Source organism: Amphiprion ocellaris, chromosome 6, assembly GCF_022539595.1.
Source record: "Amphiprion ocellaris isolate individual 3 ecotype Okinawa chromosome 6, ASM2253959v1, whole genome shotgun sequence".
Taxonomy (NCBI): domain Eukaryota; kingdom Metazoa; phylum Chordata; class Actinopteri; family Pomacentridae; genus Amphiprion; species Amphiprion ocellaris.
In genome coordinates this window covers 11,902,568-11,929,611 of record NC_072771.1, presented here as the reverse complement: position 1 = coordinate 11,929,611, position 27,044 = coordinate 11,902,568, and the positions used below count along the sequence as shown (strand labels likewise).

At 43.6% G+C, this 27,044-nt stretch overlaps 1 protein-coding gene across 1 annotated transcript in view; it reads right to left on the bottom strand.

Moving 5' to 3' along the window:
* The window catches only part of tacr1a (tachykinin receptor 1a), a 126,819-nt gene that overhangs the window by 56,915 nt on the left and 42,860 nt on the right, over positions 1-27,044 (bottom strand). Inside the window, exon 2 of the mRNA XM_055011410.1 lies at positions 21,495-21,689. Within this exon, the coding sequence (XP_054867385.1) occupies positions 21,495-21,689 (195 nt within the window). The remainder of the gene's footprint in view (positions 1-21,494; positions 21,690-27,044) is intronic.

Genomic DNA, 27,044 nt, shown 5'->3' with positions numbered 1-27,044 from the left:
TATATGGGTCATTCCAGAATTGGAAGACATTTTACATCCTACCCATCAAATTTCAAATAGTCCATTTACAAAATACTAAAGCATGCAGTTTTGTGTAAATGTGCTTGTCCTGAGACAAAATTTTTAAAAAACTAGGAGAAAAGAATGTTTGAAAATATTTTTGAAAATACCAAATAAGTCTGAAGTTCCCCCTAAAATGCCATTTTTCCTTGTCCCACCCCAATGACAAACTGAATCTCATATAAAATTTAAATCTCCTTTTTTGGGTATTACTTTTTTCATTGATGTTTCTTTTAATTCTCAAGCAAGCTTTCTTTTAATTGTTGGAACATTTTTTGCATTTTTTAATCAACATAACATTTTAAATAATAATTATTATGCATGGAACGTGTGTCAACATGTTAGCATAACCTTTTTAGCTGATAGAAGAAGAAGAAATCAGTGAATCACACAATACACTGGAATTAACAGCATCAAAGAGTTTTCCAAAAGAATGGGTAGCGCAAAGCTACGTATGTCCTCTCTTCTATTTTTCATATTTTCATAATATTGTAAGCCTTGACTAAATGTCTCACTCTACCTCTTGCAAATCTGTTATGCATATTATCAGAGGACAAATTCTTTTTCTTTTTTCTTTACTGTTTTTCATAAGTAAGTTTGTCCTCTTGGTCAGCAGTAATAGCTAGGGTTGCCACCTTTCAGAAATGAAAATAAAGGACGCCCACCACGGCTGTTCGGGGCCACAGTTCAATAAAGTTTTAAAGATGTTCACAGATTCAGACTTCCAGCATCAATAACTCAGATAAATGTTGTCAAAACATAAACGATGCCTCTTTCCCATCCTTGTAAGTTAGACAATGTGCTACAAGCCCAGTTTTATCAAAAGTAGCTGTCTTTCACATTGCAGGAATAACATTGGTGTCAACAGGAGCCAGAGTACACTACAGAGTACAAGATTGAAGTTATTGAATATCTGTGTCAATTTGCGCAGCTTGACAGACAGCTACTTTTGATTAAACTTGGCTTGTAGCACATTGTCTACCTTACAACGATGGGAAAGAGACATTATGTTTTGACAAAGTATATCTAATGAGTTATTGATGTCAGAAGTCTGAATCTGTGAATATCTTTCCAACTTCACCATACTTAGGGTCACTACCACCCAGGGAGTGGTATATTTAATTCTGAAAAAAGCATTTAGCCATACGTAATGCTTTAAGTGCTTTATTAACACGATATTAAGAATTTTGTATTGTTTTACGATCACAGGTTCTGTCTGAAAATAAGTGGCATCATTTTAAACAGTGAAACCAAACTAATAAAATGTAATGAGCAACCAGTGAGTAATACTGTATTCTGCAAAACCATTAACAACTGAATGCAGAATACTGGACAAAGAAATTCTCTGCAGACAGTTGTTTTTCATCTAAATCTTATCTTAATAAAATTAATGTATTGACATATTTATGTGTGTATGCATGTATTTATTGTTTTATTTAGTACTGTTAACATATCAGAGTTCTGAGTGAGTTTTTCTTTAGGTAGTCAAAGGCCATTTATTGATTGCATATAGGCTATTTAATAAATGTTTATTAAAAACTATAAAAGCATTAAAAAATAATAAACAACTTCGGCATTTATTGAGTCACTAAAATACTGTAGAGTCTGTGGCCACATCAGTAGAATTATAAGCATCCTCTGGTAAATTCACAACCAGATACTGATGTCCCTTACCATATCGACTTCAGGAGATGATTAGATGATGATACACTGTGACCTGCTGGTTGGGTTCTCTCTGTTCTCATGGTTCTTACATGTTGGTCTCCTGATGCTGCCTTACTTCAGCCAGTCCATGAGCAACAGAAAACACAGTTTGTCTCGTACCCACTGCTAGGGGTTCCAGTCTTCCCAATCACATCTGTGTTCTTGCTTCTTTGAACGTGGTGGAGTTTTGCTTGTATACATTTTTAAACGCGCGGGTGCAGCATCGTCTGTAACCAGGCAACCAGAGACAGGACCGGACACACAGAGAACTCTAAGATCTATCCGCTGGACCTCGCGGGTCCTCGCTACATAGGTCCTACGTCGAATAAATTGGCTACCCTTAATATTTCCTGTGTCTTATTTTTTCATTAAACAGTTTTGATGAGTGTGTGACAGACGTGTATGGGACATTTATGAAAATACGGAACAGTTTGCATCCTGTATTGATTCAATATCGGACACAACAATTAATTGTCAAATATAGGACGATTTTGCCCCCCCCACTGCTGTATTGCTGTATCATGCAAACCTATCAAGCCTGATGTCACGCTTCACTTCACCTGTGTTAGTAAACAGAAGACAAAAAAAGGAGATATCCATGCTAATGCTATGTTAATGTTGTCGGGCTCCAAAGTAAGATCAAATTTCTTGAAAATGCCCCCGTTTTTTTCATTCGCTGTCTGCTACGTGTGTGGAGTTTGTGTCGCTATGCCGCTTCAGTTCGTATGTAGTCATGGTGACTGCAGGGCAACGTCTGGTGAAACGGAGTCACGTGACTATTGTTGCTTCGTCTGATTGGTGAAACACAGTTATGTGGTAGATCCACTGGGGGCATCTCTCTGGCAAAATAAAGCATATCTAATGTGGTAAATAAAAAAGTAACGAGTCGAGTGTAGCCCAGTGTAACGGAGTAAGAGTATCGCTTCTTCTTCACAAATATACTCAAGTAAAAGTAAAAAGTATGGCAGAGTAAAACTACTTTCAGAGGGCGCTCGTATAGCTCAACGCGTTGAGCGGGCGACCCATGTACAGGGCTGGTCCCCGACGCAGCTGGCCCGGGTTCGATTCCCGCTCGCGGCCCTTTGCTGCATGTCTTCCCCTGACTCTTCTCCCATTTCCTGTCTCTCTCTCACTGCACCTATCCAATAAAGCTGATAAAAGGCCAAAAAAAACCTAAAAAAAAAAAAAATTACTTTCAGAAGTACATTTTTTTCAAGAAGTTGCTCAAGTAAATGTAACGGAGTAAATGTACACTATATTGCCAAAAGTATTCGCTCACCTGCCTTGACTCGCATATGAACGTAAGTGACATCCCATTCCTAATCCATAGGGTTCCATATGATGTCGGTCCACCCTTTGCAGCTATAACAACTTCAACTCTTCTGGGAAGGCTGTCCACAAGGTTTAGGAGTGTGTTTATGGGAATTTTTGACCATTCCTCCAGAAGCGCATTTGTGAGGTCACACACTGATGTTGGACCAGAAGGCCTGGCTTTCAGTCGCCGCTCTAATTCATCCCAAAGGTGTTCTATTGGGTTGAGGTCAGGACTCTGTGCAGGCCAGTCAAGTTCATCCACACCAGACTCTGTCATCCATGTCTTTATGGACCTTGCTTTGTGCACTGGTGCACAGTCATGTTGGAAGAGGAAGGGGCCAGCTCCAAACTGTTCCCACAAAGTTGGGAGCATGGAATTGTCCAAAATGTCTTGGTATGCTGAAGCATTCAGAGTTCCTTTCACTGGAACTAAGGGACCAAGCCCAGCTCCTGAAAAACAACCCCACACCATAATCCCCCCTCCACCAAACTTTACACTTGGCACAATGCAGTCCGAAAAGTATCGTTCTCCCGGCAACCGCCAAACCCAGACTGGTCCATCAGATTGCCAGATGGAGAAGCGCGATTCATCACTCCAGAGAACGCGTCTCCACTGCTCTAGAGTCCAGCGTGGCGTGGCGGCGTGCTTTACACCACTGCATCCCACGCTTTACATTGCACTTGGTGATGTATGGCTTGGATGCAGCTGCTCGGCCATGGAAACCCATTCCATCAAGCTCTCTGCGCACTGTTCTTGAGGTAATCTGAAGGCCACATGAAGTTTGAAGATCTGTAGCAACTGACTCTGCAGAAAGTTAGCGACCTCTTCGCACTATGCACCTCAGCATCCGCTGACTCCGCTCCTTCAGTTTACGTGGCCTACCACTTCGTGGCTGAGTTGCTGTCATTCCCACACACTTCCACATTCTTATAATACAGCTGACAGTTGTCTGTGGAATATTTAGGAGCGAATGACTTTATTAATCCCCGAAGGGAAATTCAGTTGTCTGGTCTCATCTGTTTACTTTTGAATTAAATGGTCTGCTGATGGCAAGGAAGATTTTCTGAATCTTTCAGTCCTGCAGCACAGGGATAGGAGCTGTTCACGGATGTTTTGTTGTTCACTGAGGCAGATGTGAAGTGGATGATCCACAAAAAACAGAACACTTGCTACCACAGACTGATAAAACATCTGCAGCATCTTACTACAGATGTCTAATGATCGAAGTCTTCTGAGGCAAAAAAGTCGGCTCTGGCCCTTTTTGTAGATGAAGTCTACATTTTTAGACCAGTCTAACTTATTATCAAGGTGGACACCTGACACCACCAATATCACCACCTCGATGTCTACGCCACAAATGTTCACTGGCTGAAAAGGGAGTTTGGATCTGCGGAAATCGATGATCATTTCCTTTGTCTTTGAGGCGCTGAGTAGCAGGCAGTTTTTGTGACTCCAGTCACTGAAGGCATTTGTCAGATCCCTATATTCAGCTTCATGTCCATTTCTGATACATGCCACCGATAGCAGTGTCATCAGAGTATTTCTGAATGTGGCAAGACTGAGTGCTGTATTTGAAGTCTGATGTACACAGTGTGAACATGAATGGAGCCAGGACTGTTCCTTGTGGAGCCCCAGTACTGCTCATTGATGTCGCAGAAACACATTTCCCCAGCCTGACAAACTGTGGCCTTCCTGTCAGGTAATCTATGATCCAAGAAACACAGGAAGGATCCACTCCCATCTCTTTGAGCTTGTCATTGAGTATGGTGGGTTGGATGGAGCTGAATGCATTTGAAAAATCAAAGAACATGATTCTCACATAAACTCCAGGTTCCTCCAGATGAGACAGGACACGGTGAAGCATGAAGAGAACGGCATCATCCACTCCAATGTGTTCTTTGTATGCAAAATGCAGGGAATTGAGTTTGTCTTTGACCTCAAGCCTCAGTAGGCGTAGAATCAGCCACTCCAGAGTTTTCATGATGTGTGAGGTGAGGGCAATAGGTCTGTAGTCATTTAGTTCAGCCGGACATTTGATTTTTGGTACCGGTACAATACAGGATGTTTTCCATAGAGCAGGCACCCGCCCAAGCTGTAGCCTCAGGCTGAAGATCCTGTCGAGAGGTTGACACAGTTGTGCAGCACAGTCTTTAAGCAGCCTTGGACACACACCATCTGGACCAGCTGCCTTCCCAGAGCAAAGTCTCCCAAGCTCCAACACCACCCCTGTCTCTGTGACAGAGAAGGGTACAGGTGCTAGAAGGGAAGTGGCTGCAGCTGTGGAGACGTGTAGGAGACGGAGGAGAAGAAGGAGCTATAGTAGGGATTTCCATATGTTGAGGAGAAGAAGGAGGAGCAGCAGTGGAAGTAGGTGTGTCCAGTGTCAAATCTGTTGAAGAACAGGTTGAGTTCATCAGCTCTTTCCACATCACCCACTATTGGCTCCCTTTTCTTTTTATTGTTATGTCCAGAGATGGTACTGATTCCTCTCCACACATCACGAATGTTGCTGTGTTGAAAATTCCTCTATCTTCTTTTTGTATTCTAGCTTTGCCATCTTCAGTCTCCTCTTCAACTCATGTTGTTCTTCTTAGGGCCGTTCTTTGTCACCGTCTCTAAAAGCTTGTTTTTTCTGGTTGAGGATTGCCTTTATGTCGCTTGTGATCCAGGGTTTGTTATTGGGGAAACAGCGAACAGTCTTTGCAGGTATGACTGTGTCTCTACAGAAGTTGATGTACTCAGTAAAACAATCAACCTGTCTGTCAATGTTCATACTGTCCTCATCCGTTTCCAGAAGCACATTCCAGTCTGCTGATTCAAAGCAGTCCTTTAGAGCTTCACTAGATTGAGGAGTCCATCTTCTGATTTTGACTTTAGTTGCAGGCTGTCTCAGCACACAAGGTTTGTAACAGGTCTGCAGATAAACCAAGTTATGATCTGACCTGCCCGGTGGTGGTAAGGCAATAGCTTTGTAAGCTTCTTTAACATTGGCATACAGCAGGTCTAGGGTTTTATTTTCTCTAGTAGGACAGTTAACAAACTGTGTAAATCCAGTCAGGTGAGAGAAAAGGTTGACATGATTGCAATCTCCTGATATTATTTACAAGTGCCTCAGGATGTTGAGTCTGTATCCTAGCAACAGTATCATGCAAAACATCAGACGGAACCAAGTCAGTTGCCTTGAGTGGGATGTATACAAGTATTGTTATGATATGACTGAACTCCCTTGGAACGTAATATGGCCGAAGGGCAACTGCCAATTGTTCAATATCCGGACAACACAATTTCTCCTTAACAGTTATATGTGAGGAGTTACACCATCTCTGGTTAACAAATAAAGCCAGACCCCCTCCTTTCTTCCTGCCACTAGCTTTAGCATCTCTGTCTGACCTTATGAGGGTGAAGCCAGGTAGATCCACAGTTGAGTCTGGGTTGTTTTGATTCAGCCAGGTTTCAGTACAACACAGGAGACTGCATTCATGGTATGTTTTGTCATTCTTCACCAATGTCTCCAGCTCTTCACTTCTGTTTGACAGAGAGTTGACATTTCCCATGATGACTGATGGAAGAAAGGGCTTATATCTCCATTTCCTCGCGTTCACCTTTGCACCAGCACGGCAACCACGAAAACACTTCAAAATGTCCACTGGAATTATATGTTGCTGTCCAGATTTGTTCTGTCTCAATGAAAAAAGCTCCTCTCGAATAAATTCTTCTCCCAGCAGAAACCTCCATCAGCAGCCGACAAATCATGACAAAAATGTAAAAAAAAAATACAGCAAAAATTTAAAACAGTTAAGAGACACCAGACTTTGCAGCCATTTTCAGAGGCGCAGGTGCCGGAACAGGCACCAGTCTATCACAAGGCTACACATAGAGACAAACAATCACACTCACATTCACACCTGTGGACAATTTCGAGTTACCAATTAAACTGAGCATGTTTTTGGACTGTGAGAGAAAGCCGGAGTACCCGGAGAAAACCCACACATGCACAGGGAGAACATGCAAACTTCATGCAGAAAGAACCCAGGACGGCCAGGACGAGAACCAGGGATCAGCAGCAAGGCGAAAATGCTAACCACCAAGCCACTGTGCAGCCCCTACAGAATATCAAATTAAATAATTAGTGCTGCAAGTCTCAAAGTTTCATATTAAATAAATAAATTCTTACTTAGACCTGCAATTTTATCAATTTCTTCTTTGATAAATCTCATGAGTCTGTGACTTGGGACACATTAAAAACAAGAGTGAAAGAGCGTAATTTCTGACCTCCTGACAGACAAATGCCTGGGAAACATGCTCTGATGTCAACTTCTGTTGGCAAAAAGAAAAAAACTACATGCAACACAAAGACTCTGTTCTCACCTAAGAGTATATCCATGATAATATGGCATACCATAAGATATAATATGAGGGCTGAGAATATTGCTCACATCAATAATCAACTATACGGAAAGAGGGTAACGCTGACACAAACAATCATCAGGGACTGATAAATCCAAGCTGGATGTGAACTCCCTCTCCAAGCACAGAATAATGTGGAGTTTTTGTGTTCTAATATGAACTTTTTCTCCAAGGAAAGGACACATCATGTCTGACACTTCAGTCTGCAGGCTTCAGCTAAACAGAAAGAGAGACTCTGTGTGCTGAAGATAACCTCCCAGCAAGCTGGTTAGCTTCAAACTTAAATTCCAGAGTGTTCTTCAACTCTGAGTCAACTAATTAGCTCTGAGTTTTTATTAAACTCAGAGCTTTCTGAAACAGGGCATTGAGAGGCAAGAGACAAACAATCAGGTGGAAACAAGCAGGAAGTATCAGAGAGTGTTGCCAGCTACTTTCAATGGAAATGTCACGGGGAGTGGTAATTTTGGAACCCAAATTGAGAAGTACACAGAGCGGGAGACAGGCAGGTATAATCAGATCTCTTTTATTCTGATTGACAAATCAATAATTAGTCACTAGGGCCAGAAACTCACAAGAGCGAAGAGGGGGAGTCACGATCTCTGTCTGGAGGCCAGAGCTGATTCCGGACATAGGCGGGGGTCCAGGACCTCTATCTGGAGGTCTTCTCAGAACCTACGGTACTCCCACTGCACAACCAGTATAATCCCACACTGCACGATGCATGGCGCTTCCTCTTAAGCCCAAGGTGATTGTGATCAGCCACAGATGTGGGTTGCCACAACTGCTCTCCCTCTGCGCTGATCACCAGCCAAGCAGAGAGAGAGGAGCAAAAGCCGATGAGCCAACCAGGAATGGGGTAGGCCACACGCTGTCCATGACAGGAAAGTACCTAAAGCCTCCTTGAAAGTCACTGATTGTCTCATGATGATGTAATGTGCTAATTAGCCTAGTCATGACTTCATCCTGCCATGTTTGCCTTCTGCTTAGTGTCAGCTGGCAACATCCCTTTACATCTGTTTGCTTCTCTCCTACTCTCTGTGTTAAGATAAGATAGTCCTTTATTTCTCCCCACGCTAGGGGGAATTCACATTGTTACAGCAGCTTATGTAGCAATAAACATAGTAATAGTAATAAAATAGTAAAAACATTTACAATATGTACAGGGATGAGAAATGAGAATGAAATAGTACAGTATTGGCACACTGTAAACAACACAATATAAAGTGACTTGAAAAAATAAGTTTAAAAAGTGCAAACATATAGCAGTGCAAGAATTGCTGTGCGAATTTTTATGGTTTGGGGTGATATGATATGAGTCCACTTTATGTTAACATCAGCCAGTAATGCTGATGTTGTAAAGTCTTATAGCAGATGGGATGAAGGACCTGCAATAGAGCTCCTTCTTGCAGTCTGGGTGTCTCAGTCTGCTGCTGAAGGAGCTGCTTAAAGACCCCACAGTGTCATGCAGTGGGTGAGAGGGATTGTCCATGATGGATGTGAGCTTTGCCAGCATCCTCCTCTCACCCACCTCCTCTATGGAGTCCAGGGAACAGTCCAGGAGAGAACCGGCCCTCCTGACCAGTCTGTTCAGTCTCTTTCTGTCCCTTTCAGTGCTCCCTGCTCCCCAGCAGACCACTGCATAGAAAATAGCAGACGCTACCACAGAGTCATTAAAATGTCCGGAGCAGAGTCCTGCACACTCCAAAGGACCTCAGTCTCCTCACCAGGTGAAGACAACTTTGGCCCTTCTTGTACAGAACCTCTGTATTGTGTGTCCAGTCCGGTTTATTGTTGAGGTGAACACCCAGGTATTTGTATGAGTCCACCATCTCAATGTCCAAACCCTGGATGTTCACCGGTGCAGTCTGAGGTGTCCTCCTCCTGCGGAAGTCCATGATCATCTCCTTCATCTTACCGGTGTTGAGCTGCAGATGGTTTCGCCCACATTAGTCAACAAAGTCGGAGATGACCGTCCTGTAGCCCCGCTCGTCCCCCTCAGATACACACCCGACAATGGCTGTATCATCGGAGAACTTCTGGAGGTGACAGCTCCCAGAGTTGTAGTGGAAGTCCGATGTGTACAGGGTGAAGAGAAAGGGGGAGAGCACTGTCCCCTGTGGGGCCCCCAAGCTGCTGACTACCACATCAGACACACAGTCCTGAAGCCTCACGTACTGTGGTCTGTTGGTGAGGTAGTCGATGGTCCAAGCAGCCAGGTGACAGTCTGACAGGTGGGGGGGGGTGATGGGGCTGTATGTGGAGTCCGGAGGTGGTGGAAGACCGGGATTGGAGGAGGGGTGCTGTTGGTGCTGTTGGTGGTAGAGAGCTGAGGTGTGAAGAAGGAGCTGGCTGGTCGGTGCTTTGATGAGAGGGGGGAGGAGTGGGAGCAGAGTCAAATCTGTTAAAGAACAGATTCAGCTCATTGGGCCACTCCCAGCCTCCTGCTGCAACTCCCCTCTCATGGCCTCTGCTGTAACCAGAGATGGATCTCAGGTCTCTCCAGACCTCCCTTGTGTTATTGTCGTGCAGGTGAGATTCCATCTTAGTTCTGTAGCTGGCCTTGTCCGCCTTGATCTTCTTCCGTATCTCCTTCTGCACCCTCCTCAGCTCCTCTCTGTCCCCAGATCCAAAAACCCTCCTCTTCTCCTTTAGCAGGGCCTTCAGTTCTGGGGTCAACCAGGGTTTGCTGTTAGAGAAACACCCTACTTTGCTGGTCGATACGGTGTTCTCTACACAGAAGTTGATGTAGTCTGTAACACAGTCTGTCACTGAATCAGTGTCCTCCCCATGTGGACCACGCAGCACATCCCAGTCTGTGGTCTTGAAGCAGTCCTAGGCCAATGAACTGTGCGAGTGGTTTCATCGTACTATGAAAGTTGCTCTCTGTGCATCCCTGGGTTTTGCTGGGTCTGCGTTCCACCCCCAAAGAGGACCTGCACGCCTCTTCTGCTCAGTTGGTTCTGGGTCAGTCTCTGAGAGTCCCGGGAGAGTTCCTGACTAATGGGCCCTGGGGTTGTTGGGAGGTTTGGTGGCAAAGGTGGTGCTGGAGTTTTTTCACCTGTAGCTGCGCACCACTGCCTCCCTCAGTCATATGTCCCGAAGGACCTCATGTCAGCCAAATATGTTTTTATCCGGCATGATGCACACCACTCTCCCTGCAGGCCACTTATGACGGTCCCTTTCACGTATTAGAAGCAGGACACAAGTCTTTTCTGATAGAGATGGGGACGGGTCGGGACCGTGTTTCCGTGGATCATCTGAAACCCGCCCATGTGCTCTGGAAGGACGACGTGGAGCTGGCTCATCCTGCTAGCCGTGGCCGTCCACCTAATTTCGCCCAGGACAGTGACCCTTTACCAGATGCCAGCCCACTGCGAGGTGTCGTTACACGCACCTGCAGGGGTAGAGTAGTTCATTTGCCTACATGGTATGTGTGAAGATTTGCAGCTTGCATGTTCTGTTTTTGAGTTTATTTTTGTGTGTTCTGGGGGGGGGGGGGCTGTGTGGTGCACATTATATTTAGGTCTCACACACAAAGGACAGTTTTATTTTGAAGGGACAAAGACGGGGTGGGGGGGGCTTCCTCCGAGGTTAGGGTGGCAGGAAGTTGTTGTGTGCTGCTTAGAGTTGACACGAAGTAAAAAATGGAGCTGAATAAAAAATAGCTGAGGCTCCTGCAATTTTTGTCTCCTTTTCTTCAACCTCCACAACAGCAGCACTCAAGCTGCATGGACTCCACTAGTTTTGGCCTGTGTACCATCCTTAGCAGGGCTTTTACCCCTGCTGGACAGTCCTATTTTAACAGGAGTTTTGCTGATTAGATCCTCAGGACAGGATTACCTGATGAAGCTGCTCTCTATCTCTCAGTGAACAAAGCTCAATATGTGGTTCTTCAACTGATCTACAATACAACTGATCTAGTTTCCACTAAGTCTTTCAGAGTTCAGTGCACTGCCCACAGTAAAGCCATTATTTTTTGCTGACAAGACTCCTCTTTGCGCAAAAAAACAATCTAATTCCTGACACTTTCACTTAGTTCTGATGACATGTTCCCCACTATCACTATACTACTTAGTAAGAGCAACATTATGATGGAAACTTGGAGAACAGACATATTTACAGGTGAACAAAGGCTGCAGGCTGATTCAGTAGGTCAAATCAATCTGAGTGTCATCTGGATGCTTTTAGTCAGTTTTGGGTCTTTATCCCTGTGTGCTACATGGGATTCTCAGATCAACTTCAGATTCTCTCTGAGGTGTACCCATTTCTTATGTTTGTCCAAAAAACATTGCTCATTCTAATTTCCCATTCACGTATATGTCACTTTTCATATTAAAAGCAATGTCACGTGTCGTTTTCTTAACTTTATCCTTTGTAGTTTCTTTGTTCGGCATTCTTCTTTGTGCTAGCTTATTCTTTCATTTTTGCGACCTATTTCAGGCGTGCTCACTTTCTATACAAGCCTGAGCTTACAATTTTAATCTGTTTTTGCTAATAAGAAATAATTGGAATCAGATTTTTCTTTTCTCTAAATTTCACCGCAGCTCGGCTCTCAAGTCTCAACATCCTTTTATTAGTCGGCTAACGACTGAAACAGAACGAGATTCACCGTTAACACAAGTTAATTTTCATCAACCCTGGGAGAAGAACATCGGCTCTCCATCACTTGCGGTACCACCACATCAGAGGCCTGCTGGTCCAGACCCCCGACAGCGCAGACATCGCCGCCGGCAGAACCGTTGCCTAGTGACCGCACGAAGCATCAGGAAGAGCCAAGCCTCGGTGCACCGTGAAGACGGTCGGCCTCCCCTGGTTCCAGCCCAAACGGAGACTTAGAACAGCGCTGTGCAAAGTAAGTGTTATGATCCTGCTCTAGCCCCTGCCCTTCTTTCTCCTTCTTCCTCTTGTCTTCCTTTTCCCCCCTTCCTGTCTTTGTCATCTGCCTCTTTTGTATTTTTCTCACTCATCCTGTCATCTCTCTCTCCTTGTCTTGTCCCTCTGGCTCCCTCTGTTTGTCTGTTGGTCTCTGCATCTTTCTGTCTCCCTTGTTTCACTCACCTGCCTGCACCTTGCTGATTGCAGTAATGCACATCAGCTGCGGTAATTACTTCACTCTTTTCACCTGTTTTCTACTTCACCTCCTGCTATTTAAGCCCTGTGCTTTCATTCACTCCCTGCCCTATCATTGACCCATATACCTTCAAAAATTCACATCCTGTCACGGACTCGGTACACTCTTTTGGATTTGCTTCTCCATTTTTTGGACTCCATTTTCCCCCCTCCTGGATTTTCTCACACATGGACTCAGTTCTCCTCCCAGATTCTCGTCAGCCATCAGTCTCCAGCCAGTTGTTCCTTCCTCGTCTCCATTTGCCCCTGGACTTCCTCAGCCTTTTTTGCCCTTTGTATTCAGTTCCCCATCTTGTGAATACCCCTCCTTAGTTTAGTTTTGTAAATTCAGTTTAGTTTTGGTAGACTTCCCTTTTTGTAACTATAGTGTTTTTTGTTGAGTTTTGAGTTATTTAGTTCTGTCCTCTCAGTTCAGTTCTCCATTTATGTATTGGCTTAGTTTTTGGGTTAAATAAATCTCTTACCTTTATTCACCTGTCTGCCAGTTTCTGTGTGCCGGCACTTGGGTTCTCTGACCCCTTCTCATAACCGTAAGAACCGCTAAGTCCTCTCTGTTCCTGATTTGGGGTTGATGTCATTAACAACTTGATTATTTGAATCTAGCCTCTTGTTTCTCTTTTGCGTATTGTTTATAGTCCAAATTACCGGTTCCTTGTGTCAGGTCTTCGCTATCTGGCCCTCTTTCACCGTAATTCTCTTCATTTAATATGCTGATTTGATTCCATACACGCACACTACACACACTCACCCATAAACACACACCCACACGCATGCATACACGCATATACACACACACACACGCACCTCATATTTCTCACTGTATATAACTCACCTGTATTGTCTTAGTAGAACAGTTAATAAATACCTTAATTTAGACCAATTCACGGTCTCATGTGTGGGAACTGGAGTCAATTAAATCAGGATTCTACACTTTTAAATATCTGATTGATCAACTGTATTCTCATCAGAGTCTCTTTGAGATTTTGCTTAATTTAATAATTTCCTCAGGCAAACTGAGGTGGTGCCACCTTCTTATTAACGAGTGCAAACATAACTATTCCAGTGCCCACGCTACACTACAAATCAAATGACTCTATATATATACCAAATGCATAATTAAACACAAGTAGTGTCTAGCAATGTCTAACAATTCTAATGCTGATAGTTTCATTACAATTTTTCCATACAATTATATCGATCTTTCCTGGGAAGTCCTATAAAATTCTAAGACCTGTACAGTTTCATGGCTGAATTTAACATTGGTAAGTTTAGTCCATGATCATAGTTTATATTCTCATATGGTTTGTATAAACAATCTTGGTAAAGCAACTAATAACTATACCTGTAAGGATCTACCTATCTATATGACTATTTCTGTCACACAGATATATATCTAATGTATGTCTTATAATGGAGAAACTTGGCATGGAAATGTATAAACAAATGAAAAAGCCAAAGTAAAGTGTCTTCTGCCCGTTTTTCCTTTAATTTGTCACTTGTGTATACATTTCCAGGTCGATTTTTCTGCACCTCCTACATACTAGAACAGCTTTAATGTGCCTTGGCACTGATGCTCCAAGTTTGTGGAGCCCTCCTAGAGAGTTAACACCATTCTTCTAAAACATCTTTCCTCATTTGGTGTTTTGATGATGTCGGTGGAGAGAACTTTCTAACACATCGATTGAAGTGAATAGATATCTGAAGACTGTGAAGCATATGATTCACATCACTTTGTCAAACCATTCATTGATTCCTCTTGCCCTATAGATGGGAGCCAGGCCATCCTGGAAGAGGGCACTCCCATAGAGGGGATAGAAATGTTTCATCATAGGAGAAAGGTGATCACCTAAAGCAGTTTTGTACTGATTTTCAGTGACCCTTCCCTCTAATGGGACAACTTGACCTAAACCATAACAAGGACACTGGATCTCCTCGTTGAAGGGGTCAAAGCTTAAGGCTTTTTCCCTTCATTTGTCACCTGTCCTCTCAAGTACAACAACATTTCACCAAAGTGCAGTTTGTTCTTCTTTATTGAGGGCCTTAGTTAAACTTTAACATATCCCACAATTGGGTTACAGTTTACTGGCATCCGTCATTTTGGGGAACCTCCAGTTTTAGGTGTATCATTTTCAAAGTTCTCCCGCTCACAGTGAGCCAACATATCTGAGCTGAAATCTTAGACTGTAAAAAAGAGAAGGACTCCCTGTCAGTGTCTGTTACCCTTGAGAGCCCCAGTAGACCCTTAGCTACCTCTGATGAATGATGCCTTGGGGAACAGAAGCTGCACTATGTCAACTTGCTGTCATACAAGCAGACTCAATACAGCTTCACTCAGCAGAGGCCACAGATGAACTCAGAAATTATACACAGTAACTTATATTGTTTTAATTTCAGGGGCTGCTGCCTCTTCTCTTTACTGAGCAGACAAACATGTTTCAAAATGTCTTTATTTCTGAGCTGTTAGTGTGTGTGCATGTGTGTCTGTAAATGTGCAAATATGAATGTGATTCCAAACACGCTAAGTAAATATTTAATGCATAGCAGCAAATTGATGAACACACCCTCAGATCAACATCACATAAAAGTGTAAGTTGTGTGAAGGAAATGCATGTTTATGTGGAAAATTAAACTGTCTGCGCCTGCTTATTTAAACATCTGCATGTATGTACCAGTATGCATAATTAATGAGTGGGCGTTGGAAGGAAAGGCAGCTGTTCTTTTGACTTTGCCTGCCAGCAGACGTAAAAGAATACTGGTGGTAACAGGACGTGTCGCTTCACACCACTTTCTGTCACTAATCACAGGCTCATGTCGTGCAAAGCCCTATTTAGTGGGAAGAGATCACAGAGGACAAGGTGTGCTCAGTCTGGTCTGTGTGACTGTGTGTTACCACTCAGAGTGTGTATAAGTGTGTTGCTTTCTTCAGTATTTTTTCAAGGGTCAAAAGATCGAGGAGATTTATTTAAATTAGCATGTTTTGCAAATTCTGACTGCTTTAATGGAATCATTTGGTGTATCCTTATAATTAGAACTGGGATCATGGGGGATTTTAGAGAGAAGTTTAAAGGTTATGGTGGAGAGTTAAAGATTAGGGGTCATAGTCAACCAGTGAAAACCCCACTGAACCAGCCGCCATGCATACAGCAAGACTTGGGACTCAGCAAAGGGCATGTAGCATTGGGATACTGAAAGCATTTTATTTGTTCTGTTGTATTGTGACAGGGAATGTCAAAAGCTCCCAGCCCACTGGACAACAGGATGACCTTGGATAACTCAAGGTGGTGATCTGGGTATTGATGGGCCTCCTGGGACACCACGCAATCCATTAATGCCTCCTCCGCTGTGAAGCTGTGAACATGCACAATGTAGCCAATATGGTTGAAGCCTGATTTTTCTATCACGGTCTTGCATTCAAACCAGCATTTACCAGATTTCTGACCCCCTATTTAAAGGCTTATCCTAAACAGCAGCTTCTAGATTTCTGCAGGTAGAACACGTACCAGTGGGGAAAGAACATATTAAGCTATTTAGTGACAATGGAAGCACAACAGTGCAGAGATATTCCAAGTGATATACTTGAAAATTGCAAAGGAAAGTAAAGCAAACGACGCATCAAAGACAGCTCTGATTCTTCCTAAATGGCCATATTCTAAGTGTTATATTGAACATGTGCGCCAATCAATCAAAATTTTACCACAAAAACAGCTTTGACCCACTGTGCAACAGACATGGATTGGACCTCTATGGATCAGATGTCCAGCACATTCTGCACATGCTTGATTGCATTGAGATGTGGGGAGTTTGGACGGTGGGTTAATGCCATTTCTGAGCAGCATTAGCTTTGTGGACGGCCACACTGTCCTCCTGAGGGAGACCTCTGCCATTGAGGAGTGCTGTTGCCATGGCGGGCGTTTTTGGTCTGCAACAATGTTTAGGTAGGGGGTGTCAGAGTAACATCCATATGAATACCAGAATATTACATAGCAACTCGATGATTAGTGCCATTCCCTTCACCTGTCAGAGGTTTTAATGTTGTGGTTGATTGGTGTACAGGATCACAACATGGAGCAATCTATATAATATTCTCAACTGGACCTCATCCGAACAACTTCAAACTCTCTTTGGTGGCTAATCTACAGTAAAACAATAACACTGTGTAAGATAATTCTCATGTAAAATTGGAATGACCATCAATCAGATACTATAGATTTAAAAAACATACTGAAGTAAAAAGTATAAAATTTGTACCTGAAGTTTGACAGAGTATATAATATGATAAAGATGAATACAATGAAAATACAAGGTTCAGAGAACAGAATTGTACTTAAGTGTAATACTGACTAAATTCAGTAGCCTGGAAATATGCACTGCAGTTAGCTTCTGTAGCTCAGCTCAACTGTGAATTGTGAGCTGCTTATTACTTATTACAGTTCTTTGCTGTCTCGTGTTTGTCTAAGCGGAGCTGTATCTCAATGCAGCACATTTTTGTGAATCTTCCAGTCTTTTTCTATGCCAGTAAGACTGCCTTGAAAAGGCCTGCAACTGTAGCTGCCCTCAAGGCCCCAAGTCATCTGGCACTTTTGCCATTTTGCAAGTTCCTGTTGCAGAATTTAACACAGAGACACATTCAAATGTGAACAGAGGGCATGGAAGGGTTGCTGTGTGTCTAATGGTGACACTGAGTGTGTTAAGTGATTTGTGTGGTGAGATTGATGTAAGCATGCATTCACAAACACTGATGACTATTAATGCCCTCCTATGAGATCTTGCTCACTAATCTCGCTGACTGTGAAGGCAGCGGACAGGACATCAGACACTGAAGGCGGCAACAGGGCAACGCCTGCAAAGAGTGACGTGGGACCTGGCCTGAGGTCATCTTTAATCATTTCCATCATTTACAGATTCAGCAGCTGAGCTGAACAACTACTGTGTTCCCATTCCACTCTTACATTTCACTGATTACAGTTTCATTAAAAAACTACTAAGTGCAGCAGGCATCTCATCAGAAACTATATTTCCATGGAGATATGTGATGGAAGCAGAAGAAGGGGAAGGCAATAGGAGGCTGGCAGCAGAGCAGGGTAAACACTGTTGTTGATGAGCTCAGAGGTTGCCATCAAGCAGAGCTATGATCAGAGCCTCGTTGCTGTGTGTCTAAGTGCCTGCATATGTGCGTCATTACGTGGGTGTTTTTCTGTGTTCGCTAAGCTAGTATAGTGTGTTCATTTGTGGAAGTGTACCTGTGTTTGTGCCTTCATGTGTGCTATGCCAGTGGGATTACAAAAAGACAAATGGAAGAAATTGGAGGTTACTGGGGTGCTGCAAAGTGTGAATAAATCACCTCCAGGCATGCTGTGTTTATCTAGTTTTTCTTAAGCAGCTTCAGAAGTTTGTCTAACACAGCAAGGTTTCAGCGCATGCAAGGGGAAGATTAACAGCAGCGTTTGCACAACAGTACTGCTCGTATTGCTTGCCTTGTCTTTGGTCGTAGATCATGGGCCGAGGGGAGATGAAATTGCTACATCTCGGCAGCAATGACAGCTTTGCTGTTTCCTCTGCATGAGTAATACATAAGTGTTAAAATGATTCATGCTAATGTTTAGCCTCTGATATGACACCAAAGTTCTTTGGTTCTATTTTAGCAACCCAAAGAAACCTGATATTTGGAGGAAAGCTGACCAGTCAGCGTTGACTGAGCTGCCTGACCAGCGACACAGAGAGCGCATAAATCTGTTAATAGTTATTCTTTAAGCTTTCTTTAACATGCTAGGTCACAGGAAGTTAAATGTCTGACAAACATCCATGGCAGTCACACAGCTCTGTATGTATATCTTAGGAATATTCAAAACTGCTCAAGGGAAATATAATGCAGCTGTTTAAGTAAATATTATTTTATTTTCAAGTCTTCTCCACTTTAAAGGTGCTTTGTTAATTGTAACAGTCCAGTTCAATGCACAACAGCCTAGTATGCCTACAGAGTGTGAGTCACTTGAAACCTGCAGGACACAAACAAGACTTTTAACTGAAGTAAGAAACAGTTTGAATCCAAAGAAAGGAAAATGCTTTATAGTATTCATATATTCTATTTTTTTAATGAGTGGTGTAAATTTAGATATAATTAAATTAGTCTTTAACTCAGTATTGAGCTTTCACTGATCTCAAATACAAATTATTATTCAAAAGAGATTATTTTTATCATTCTTACCGCATGTGTGGAAGGTGATCTTTAAACATTTGTGGAGTGTGCATTCTCACACACCATGCCTGACGGGTTTAGAGTGGGTGGACACAGCAAAACTGGTGGTTTTCATCTTTAAAAGTGCATTCTAAAACAACACTGCCCTTCTCTCTTTTTGTAAACACGGAGGAAACAACTGTCTTTTCTAAAATGAATTTTATTGAAATTGTCACTGGAATAAACTTCCTAGGGGATTGGTGCCTCTGTTCAGTATGAGCTCCACATGGTGGCTGGTCAATTGACCCACACACTGTGAGAGGAGAATTTACAGGTTATGGCCTGAAAGAAAGGCTCATTAAAATGTGTAATTAAAATCACACAGTATATGGCCAGCTTTCCCTGCTTAAGAGAGGCACACATACAGACGCATAAATAGATATTTCGACAGTAGGTGTTTGGATCACAGGATGTTCCAAACAGATCATAATGGGCATGCAGATACAGAAACCATGAACTGACCTTTACGTTACCTTCACACTGCGAGCAACAAAATAACACAAGAGCCAGGCATGGCTTGCTGCAATATCACTAAATATTTTTGTTTATTCATGCTGGAAGAAAATCATGAGCAAAGTAAAGACCACCATGGCCGAGCATTTTAATCTTGAAACCTCAGTGTACCAATGAAAGTCTAGAAAACATGGATTCAGATTACCTGGGTTTCATACATAACCAATCCTGTCAGCTTGCAGGATGGAGTTTTCTGTATCATGATACTTCTTCAGAATCAGTCGAGAAAGTAGGACTAAATTCTTTCAATATAGCAGCTTGCCAACTGTGTAGAATAGAGTAGTTTTACAGTATACAAGCAGAGTTGTAGGTGAACTGGTGTGCTTCAGCTGCAGCGAGTGGGGAGGGGTTAGTGGATAGAGGCAGGGACTTTATAGATCTACACATTCTAGAGGAAGTAATGGTGTAGAGTTACATCTAAGCCATTTTAGGACATCAAGGGATTATTTTCATGAATAGAACAACTCTAAATATGTAAGGCTCTTAAAATGTAAGACATTTTTTTAAAGAGTAAAATCAATGAGCTGAGAGAGAGTTTAATGTCAGACGTCAGTTTAAATTTAAGAGCAATGGTAAATATCACTGGGACCTGACTGACAGCATTAATATTTTTTTCTACCATTTTTCAGACAGAACAGGAGACCACAGGGTGAGAGAAATGAAGTAGAAATGATGAAACATCAACATATGATTGGTTGACCCAACATCATGCCTTATCACACAGTGACAAGTGCACATTTGACATCAAATTATAGCTTCATATTACCACCTTAACTTGAAAATGACTTGTAGTTGGGTGCTTTTTAACCAGTAGTTTGAGCACACCATTAGTCATCCCTTTCCATTGAACAGATACATACACACAAACACACATGCACTAAATGTATGAATTGCCGCCCGCTTTCTGAGACATTTCTTCCAAATAGCCCATTAGAGAGAGAACAGAAAAATGCAGTGTTTTCATAGCATGAGTGAAAATAATCTTTATGAAACAAAAGTCACAAAAACAGTGCTGGAACCTAAAGCAGAAAATGAATGATTTAATATTCAGTAGACATCAGATTTAGAAATTCGTCTCAGGAATAAAATTCTGTAAATGTTAGTTATGGTCTGAAAAATTTCCATTCTTTGCATTCCCTCAGGCTGAACTCTAAATGTATTGCAATTCAAAGGGCTACACACAAAAATCAAGTCTTGACTACTTAACAGGGTGATTGGACAGTCTCTTTCATTTATAGACTTGAGATAAAAGTGCAAAGTTGGACAGCTGGCTTTTAGAGAAGGTGGAATCAATAGTGTAGATAAACACCAGGCCAAGTTCTCCACTGCATGTACTCAACCTATTGTGCTTTGATAAACAGCTAAAGTAATCCATTCAGGTTCAGCCTTTCATACAAATTATCTTCTGCTTTGTTGTTAGATACAAGATTTCCCTGAGTGCTGTCAGACTTTTTTCCAGCTTGTTTAGTGAGAGTGAAAGCCATGGACACATGCTAGTGAGCCAACATGAGTGTGAAAAGCTGAACTAAGTGGGATTCATAATTCTCAGCTTTGACCAGAAGAATATTTTTGAGGAACTAAAAACACAAGGAAAATGTGACAGTGATCAGGCCAAAGTAATTATATTCTGCTGAAAATATTAACTTGAAACAGTTCTGAAACACTGAAAACTAGTTTTAAAAATAGCTTTTAATTTGCAAAAAGTTTTTGTTGTTTTTAGTTATTCATGTATCACAATTGTTGATTGTCCTGGTTTTATGTGTTGATATTCTTAGCTGAGTACAGCTCTTGGTAAACTATTCTTAAAAAGTATGCACTGTTTGTTCCCCATAGTTGCAGTAGTAGAATTATAAATAGAAAAGAAATGGTGCACTAAGGCCTCAGTTAAATCTAATCCTTGTTTTTAGCTGTCCAACTTGGTGTGTTTGCCTTTTACAGTGGAGAAAGATCAAATCCACATTGTTGTGCCTTCAATTCTTCCTCCACAAAGCACAAAAAGTTTCCATGCTTTTACACTTTACACTCATTTCCACTGAATACAAACAGCATACTCCCACATTTACTGCCCATTGAAAAGTAAATAACAGTGCTTGTTGACTATGTGAATAGCTGCTCCACAGAGAGACTCACATCTTTTTGAAGTCGCACACGGTGTACTCGGGCCATTCGATGTAGCATACCACCCGGCCAGGGAGCTGGTCCGTGTTGGAGTAGTAGTACTGAGGGAAGGCCAGCAGCAGAGCCAGAACCCAGATCACTCCCACCACCACCTTGGTCTCTGTGGACGACATGCGCTGCTGCAGAGGGTGGATTATGGCCATGTACCTGCAGAGACGCAGAGCAACATGTGGAGAGAAATCTGAGTATGTCCAGTGTAAGGCATCGCCTGGTGACTGTATGACTAATTAGTGCTGCACTGGGTTTTCAGAAGCATCAATATTAAGGAGGTTCCAGAAAAACTACTTAGATATATAGATAGATATATGCAGATTAACTTCTTTTTTTTTTTTTTTTTTAGAAATTTGTGTTGTTGGTAAGAGTTACATGACTGACATCTTGTTTGTCCATTGCTTATAAAACCACACTCTTAGACCAGTTAGCTTTGCATAAAATCTGAAAACAGGAGAGCAGTAACCTCTGTACAAGAGCACCCAGTGCCTCCTGCATAAACAGTCCGATCTCTTACCTTCCTACACAACTGAACCACATTCTCAGTTATGCTTTGAGGGATGTATGTCTAATCCCAGATTATGTTTGTGACAAATCACAAAAATATTTCAACTTAACACATCTTTGGCTACACAGTGTCTTGGTGGTTAGCACTGTCACCTTGCAGCTAGAAGATCCCTGGTTCGTGTCTTGGCTTGGGATGGATGGATATCTTTGCTATTCATTTCATTGTCAGACTGTTGCTCCTTTTCAGCCAAACAATAATATATTTAAAAGAGAAAGATTCATCACCCTCCTCACCCAGAAAATAGAGGAGAAGCTTTAGACAACCCTCTGAACTCCAAGCAGTTTGTGGGCGTTTATTTTCTCCTCTCACATTTTTCCTCACTGTGAGCTCATTTTTCACTGCAATATAAAGTCCTGCATCTTTACGGGAACAGAACAACCATGAATAGAAGTAGAGAGAATTCAAAAATGTATTTTGTGCAGTATGACACAGATACAATGCCATAAAGAATTTTTTATATTTATTTTATAAAAAAAATTAATAAACCTGAGATCAACATGTGCTACTTTTTTTCCAAGTATCCACAAGTGTTACCATTACTAGAAAAAATGGTGGCTCTCCATACTATAGATATTTAAAATTTTTGTTTCTATATGTGTCTCCTCCCTGCTCCATGTAAATTCAGCCTGAAATTTACCTGAAACATCCAAAATATTTGTCAATTTTTTTCTTGTTTATTTATTTGTGCTTTTACAGAAACTGGTTCAAATGCCTTTTTTTCTTTTGCAAATTTTAATATGAGGCATGTGAAATTTTAAATTTAGATTTAGTAAAGTTCCCTGACTGAAGACATGTCACAGATGAGTAGTTCAAGGGCCACTGAAAGGACCATTAAAAATCTGATGATTTTTTTTTGTTTCTGCAGTTCCTGAACCTGGTAAATGGTGATTTTGTAAAGACAACATCCCGTTCAAACCCACTGATGGGATTACGGGTTCAGATGGTTAACCTCAAATCAAGATATTTTACTAAATCTAACCAAGTGGTTTTTAATAGGTGAAATTTAAATGAAAGTCTAATAATAATAGTCACACCTCCTTATGTGGACTTTCTGTAAGCCTTTCCAAAAATATCATAATGCTGGCTTTTTGTTAGACACAACATTTCAAACAAAATTAAGTTGCTTTTGAAATGTATATGTGAATGCAGTTTAGTTGTATAGTTTGCATTGTCTACCGCTTATCCAGGGCCGGGTCACGGAGGCAGCAGGCGAAGCAGGTCACTCCAAACATCCCTCCCCCCAGCGACGCTTTCCAGCTCTTCCTGGGAGATCCTGAGGCGTTCCCAGGCCAGACAAGATATATAATCCATCCAGCGAGTTCTGGGTCTGCCCCGGGGGTCTCCTCCCAGGCAGACGTGCTCGGAAAACCTCCAGAGGAAGTCTCCCAGGAGGCATCCGAATCAGATGGCCAAACCACCTCAACTGGCTCCTTTCGACGCGAAGGAGCAGCGGCTCTACTCCGAGCTTCCTCCAGATGTCTGAGCTCCTCACCCTATCTCTAAGGCTGTGCCCAGCCAACCTGCGGAGGAAGCCCATTTCAGCTGCTTGTATCCGCGATCTTGTTCTTTCGGTCACTACCCAGAGCTCATGACCATAGGTGAGGGTTGGGACATAGATGGACTGGTAAATCGAGAGCTTCGCCTTAAGGTTCAGCTCCCTCTTCACCACGACAGTTCGATACAGCGCCCGCATTACTGCTGACGCTGCACCAATCCGCCTGTCCATCTCACGTTCCAATTTTCCATCACTCGTGAACAAGATCCCAAGATACTTGTACTCCTTCACTTGGGGAAGCAACTCCCCCCCAACTCAGAGGGAGCAGTCCACCAGTTTCCAGCAGAGAACCATGGCCTTGGACTTGGAGGTGCTGACCCGCATCCCCGCCACTTCACACTCGGCTGCAAACTGCTCCAGTGCATGCTGGAAGGTCATGATGTGAGAAAGCCAACAGAACCACATCATCTGCAAAAAGCAGAGATGCGATCCTGAGGTCCCCAAACCAGACACCCTCCTCTCCCCGACTGCGCCTCGAGATCCTGTCCATGAAAATCATGAACAGGATCGGAGACAAGGGACAGCCCTGGTGGAGTCCAACACCCACTGGAAACGTGTTTGACTTTGTGCCGAGTATGCGGACACAGCTCTCACTTTCATTGTACAGGGACCGAATGGCTCGTATCAGCAAGCCCGGTACCCCATACTCCCACAGTGCCTCCCACAGAGCCCCTCGGGGGACATGGTCGTAGACCTTCTCCAGATCCACAAAACACATGTAGACTGGCAGGTTGAACTCCCATGACCCCCTCAGCAGCTCCGCAAGAGTAAAGAGCTGGTCCACTGTTCCACGACTGGGACGGAATCCGCATTGTTCCTCCTGAATCCAAGGTTCGACAATCGGTCGGATCCTCCCTCCAGCACCCGAGAGTAAACTTTCCCGGGGAGGCTGAGAAGTGGGATACCCCTGTAGTTGGCACACACTCTCTGGTCCCCCTTTTTGAAAATGGGGACCACCACCCCGGTCTGCCACTCCACAGGTACCGTACCTGATGCCCACGCAACATTGTAGAGACATGTCAGCCAATACAGTCCAACAATGTCCAGAGCCTTCAGCATCTCAGGGCGGATCTTGTCCACACCTGGCACCTTGCCACCTTGGAGCTTTTAACTACCTCGGTGACCTCTGCCACGGATATGGACGAAGATTCCCCCGAGTCTTCAGGCTCTGCCTCCCCCATAGAGTACGTGTTTACCGGGTTCAGGAGTTCCTCAAAGTGCTCTTTCCACCGCCCGACAATATCCCCAGTACAGGTCAACAGTTCTCCACCCCGACTGTACACAGCCTGAGCAAAGCCCTGCCTCCCGTTCCTAAGGCGTCGGACGGTTTGCCAGAACCTCCTTAAGGCTAACCGAAAGTCCTTCTCCATAGCCTCGCCGAATTCCTCCGCGCCCGAGTTTTTGCTTCTGCGACTGCCGCAGCTGCCACCCTTTTGGCCAACCGGTATCCATCGGCTGCTTCAGGAGACCCCCGAGCAAGCCAAGCCCGAAAGGCCTGTTTCTTCAGCCTGACGTCTTCCTTCTTGGGTTGCCACCGCGACAGGCACCAGTGACCTTCAGGCCACAGCTCCTAACAGCCACCTTTACAATGAACATGGACCACTCAGATTCCACGTCCCCAACCTCCCCCGGGATGCAGGAGAAACTCTTCCGGAGGTGGGAATTGAAAACCCCACGGACAGGGTCCTCTGCCAGACGTTCCCAGTTCACCCTCACTACACATATGGACTTACCAGGTCTGTCCGGCAGCCTTCCCCACCACCGGATCAAACTCACCACTAGGTGGTGATCAGTTGACAGCTCTGCACCTCTCTTCACCCGAGTGTCCAAGACGTACAGCCGCAGATCTGATGATACGACTATGAAGTCAATCATCGACCTTCGACCTAAGGTGCTCTGGTACCACGTACACTTATGAGCAACGTTATGCTCGAACATGGTGTTTGTTATGGCCAGTCCTTGACTAGCACACAAGTCCAATAACAGAACACCACTCGAGTTCAGATCGGGCAGGCCGTTCCTGCCAATCACCCCCCTCCAGGTTTCTCCATCATTGCCCACGTGAGCGTTGAAGTCCCCCAGGAGAACTACGAAGTCCCCAGGTAGTACCCCTTCCAGGACACCACCCAGAGACTCCATGAAGGCCGAGTACTCCGAACTGCTGTTCGGTGCATAAGCACAAACAACAGTCAGAGTTTTTCCCTCCGCAACACGAAGTCACAGAGAGGCGACCCTCTCGTTCTCCGGGGAGAACTCCAACAAAGCAGCGCTCAGCCGGGGGCTCGTGAGTATCCCCACACCCACCCGGCGCCTCTTCCCCTGCTCAACTTCGGAAAAGGAGAGAGTCCAACCCCTCCCCAAGATTCTGGTTCCGGAACCCTTGCTGTGTGTGGAGGTGAGCCCAACTATATCTAGCCGGTATCACTCCACCTCCTGCACCAGCTCGGGTTCCTTCTCCGCCATTGAGGTGACACCACCAGGGGGCGGTGCGCCAAGACGCCCCCTTCTGCCTACTGCGTGGTTGGCATAGCACCCAACTCCGATTTCCTGCCCGGTGGGTGGTGGGCCCACCGGGCGGTGATCCCGCGTTACTTTTTCGGGCTGTGCCCGACCGAGCTCCACGGGGCCCCAAGGCTCAGCCACCAGGTGCTCTCTGACGAGCTGCCCCCGCCAGACCTGGCTCCATGGAGAGCCCCCGGTTTCCCTGGTCCAGGCGAGGTAGCGGCTTGCCTTCTGTGTGCTGTCATTGGGGTTTTCTGAATCGCTCTTTGTCTGGTCCCTCCCCCAGGACCAATTTGCCTTGGGAGACCCCAACAGGGGCTATTTCCCCGGACAACATAGCTCCCAGGATCACAGGGACACTCAAACCCCTCCACTACAATAAGGTGGCGATTCCTCAGGGAGGGCATATAACCCTCAACTTAATCTTTGGTTTTTGTACACATTAACAAAATGAGATATAACAGTGGTGCCTAGTGAGCTCTCGATAGATTTTTTTTTAAAGAGTAATAGCTACATGGTTGTGTGACAAAGTGGGTGAGAATTCTTATTTCTCCTCACCACTTGTCCCTTGATACTTTCATGTTACACATTACACAATACACAACATCCTTCTGTGCATTTTGCTTTAATTTAACCATGCTAATGTAACATTGCAGCACATACTATCCCGGGTTTGTTTGTGTAAATATTAAATTACAGTTTACATCATATGGAGGGTTAAAGGAAAACACAGCCATAATTAGTATCAGTTATCCTTTATTACAGTTTTTCTCAGTCGCTTTGATACATTTCTCAGGTCAGAACTGAAATTCTTAAAACTGTTCAATTTTCACATCATTTCAGTTTTCTCATTTCTTTGAACAAGTTGCAAATGCTTTGGTACATC